General features: G+C 39.5%; 1 protein-coding gene across 1 annotated transcript in view; it reads left to right on the forward strand.

Annotated features, from left to right (window-relative positions):
• The window catches only part of LOC101858892 (choline transporter-like protein 1), a gene marked incomplete in the record, with an annotated part of 96395 nt that overhangs the window by 70260 nt on the left and 22797 nt on the right, over nt 1-3338 (forward strand). Inside the window, 2 exon segments of the mRNA XM_035972239.1 lie at nt 227-442; nt 994-1172. Of these exon segments, the coding sequence (XP_035828132.1) occupies nt 227-442; nt 994-1172 (395 nt within the window).

Raw genomic sequence — 3338 nt, forward strand, 5'->3', positions numbered from 1 at the left:
ACACACACACACACACACACACACACACACACACACACACACACACACACACATCACAGTATTTGTCTCATCAGACATTCCAAAAGAGATTTCTCAACAACAAAATTATATCAATTGTTTGTTTATTGGTTTGTTTGGTTTGTTAATTTTTGTTTTTGTTTTTGTTTTCCTATTTCTTTAACCTGATGAATGTTATACCTTCTACATTTCTCCCTTCTTCCCCCAGGTATTTGTTCTTCATGGATATCCGTCACCCGGACACGTCTCTCCGGATCTGCGTGAACAAATGTCCAGAGAACGACCTGATCAAGCCACTGGACCTCTTTGACTTCTCCAGGCAGACTGGCTCTCTCCTGTGCCGTTATGACGTGTCCCTGGGAGCTTACGAAACTACCAATCGGTCACTGCACGGGCCCTGTCCGGTTCTGACGGTCCACAAGAGGTGGGTATACAAATTGTAATTTTGTTTTACGGCCCAATCGACACTATTAAGATCATGCTGGAGGCGGGTTGCTACGACCCTGTCTGTAAGGACCAATCCGAGCTAAGAGGGATACAAGGCCCCGGTAGACAGACGGAGATACTAAATTTTTTTAAGTCTTCCCAAGCGGGAACTTCTTTCTTAATCCATGTATCTGTCTTTTGGGTTGAAATTTGGTAAGGAAACTAAAAACCGAAAATCTAGATTTCCTAGGTCGAAATAACAGTAATGGGTTGTTCTCAATCGTATTCTTGTCTCGTTCTGTCCTTTGTAAATTTTTCAGACTCTGTTTGGTGTTGATCCACGACTACGTTATGGTAACGTAACGTAATATAAAAGTGAGGAAGAGCTTTTTGTTTCTATCATTTATCTTATTCGATTATTTGGTCAAATGTAAAGCTATGATATAACCAGTAAGTGACACGATGATGGCCCTTTCTCCCCTTAGAATTAATCTACTAATCTGTAGTCCCACCCAGTCTGATCTATTACTGTCTGTGTATTTTTCTCAGCGAGTCTCTACTGAATCGCTGCATACCACGTGACTTGGTGGATATTCCTGGTTGGCTGGAGGGAAATATCGCCAACAACATCATCGCCTACATCAACAAAAGCGATATCTTCCAGAAAGTTCTCCGTGACCTCTACGCCAGTTGGAATATTATTATAGCTCTCTGCTTCGTTGCAGTCGGTAAGTACTGGCAATTATACTAACTGGACTATCTCTATGTATACCCATCTGTCTATCCATAAATATTTTTTCGTGCCTTTTGGAGAGGTAGACCAATAAAGTACTTCAAGAACTTAAGCAGATGGTTGACAGGAAAAGACCAGGATAATGATATAGGATTTTGAGAGCATCTGAACGAAGAAATGAATGGGGAACAAAGTCTGCGGGTGTTTGTTTAAGATCTGACCCCTGAAGAATGGACGAAGGGGTTGTGGCGGAGGTATCAATGTTTTACGCCCTGCTGACACACATGTAGTAGGTTCAAAGACGAAGCCCAATGTAGTCCACGGGTAAGACTCCAGGTTTAGGAGGGAAATTAATATTGCGATAACAGTGTAGAAAACGTCAAACTACTTTCCAAGTCGAACCTTATCCAATCGTGCCTGACTCCTGCAGTACAACGTCCTGGTCAAGGAGGGAGGGAGAGAGGGAGAGGAGGGGAGGGGGCATACATAAAGAGAAAAAGAAGAGAGAGAGAGAGAGAGAGAGAGAGGGGGGGGGAGAGAGAGAGAGAGGGGGGGGAGAGAGAGAGAGAAAGCGGACAGCGTACTGTCGGAAGTTCTCACCACTTCTTGTGTCTTTAACTTTCCTTCTTGACAATTGGGGGGGGGGGGGGGGCAATAACGGATTCAATAGTGCGTTGTCTGATGATTTCGAACTACCCCTTGTGTCGATAACAAAAATGTATATGTGTTTTGGGGGGAAAGGTGGAGGGACTGAACAAAAAAAGGAATGACCATGAAGATGTTTGAAAAGGGTTATCTCAAAAATAATTACGAGAAAAGATAATTATTGAGAAATAGAATTTAAATTGTGAAACATATTATTTTCAAAAGAGTTATAAGAACAATTGTAAGGGTTTTTTTAAAAAAAATTATTATTATTATTCTTTAAACGAGTGGGATAAGGCAAATGACATTAAACGATATTATTTTCCCTTCTGATAAGAACTCCCTCTTTTATGTTAAAGTAGCTGCTTCTGAAAACCGATCTGTTAGCTAACCGAAATAGGTGCCGTAACGTGTGAGATGAAACAATAATTTATTGCGTGATTAAAAGCGATTCTAACCTATTCTTTCAGCAAAAAGCAGATCCATCTGTCCTTTGTTTTTACATGTTTTTCCTCCATCGTGCGCTCAAAACATCTCGGGAAAATTAGCAAATTATCTGGCATATAATTAGGTCAATCCCAAGGGGGTTTTTTTTAACCAATATCCACGCCATTTTACGGAATTCTTTTCCCATTTGTTTCTAAATTTTGCAAGGATGCACTTTGAATCCCGATGAAAATGTGTTTGCGGAGTTCAGTTCAGACTTCTGACAAGCTTATAATAATTTTTGATAATTCTTTAGGATGGCAACATTAAAAGGAGAACCCAGTTCAAATGCGTTTTCACTCCCCAATATTTCAATTCGTATGTTGTTTCGTTTCGTTTGTGGGTGGGTTTTTTTCAAAAGATTTATTATTGTCCACGTAATATGTTTGCTTTGATGCCGAGTGGGGGTTCATCCATATAATCTGGATGGAATAATATTATTTCAGGGTTACCTCAAGTAACTTTTTTCTTTCATTCCTGCGACAGAATGAAACCAGTATTTCTTCCTGTGCATATAATTATTTTTCTTGAGTTCGCTTATCACTGGCTTTAGCAATTCACCTACAAGTATTTCGATGAAGCTTTTTTCTTCCACGAGCTGTTGTCTGAATTATTCTTATTCTAAGGCATACACATTCTTATACACTTTTTCACGTCGCAGCTTTAAAAATTTTTCTTTTAAAATCACCCTCCCCCCGTCATAAAAACAAAAGATCCAGGTCGCTAGTGATGCTTCTGTGCTTGTCAAAACATTTCGGATAGAAATTGTTTCATAGTGCATTTAAAGACTTAGATCCATGTTTTGTAATGTAGAATAACAATTTCATAATGGAGATTACCTTATCCACTAGCGGGGCATACGAAACTGTTCGTCTTTTTAGAGATTACTGTGTTTGCTGGAATCAAAGCTAATTCAAAAATCAATCCTTCTTAAAATTTTGACGAGTAAGGAATTGAGCTTCCGGTGTAAAAGGTACTGAGAAAAAAACTAAACTAGCTAATTCTTTCTCTCTCTCTCTCTCTCTCTCTC

Source organism: Aplysia californica, unplaced genomic scaffold (assembly GCF_000002075.1).
Source record: "Aplysia californica isolate F4 #8 unplaced genomic scaffold, AplCal3.0 scaffold00622, whole genome shotgun sequence".
Taxonomy (NCBI): domain Eukaryota; kingdom Metazoa; phylum Mollusca; class Gastropoda; order Aplysiida; family Aplysiidae; genus Aplysia; species Aplysia californica.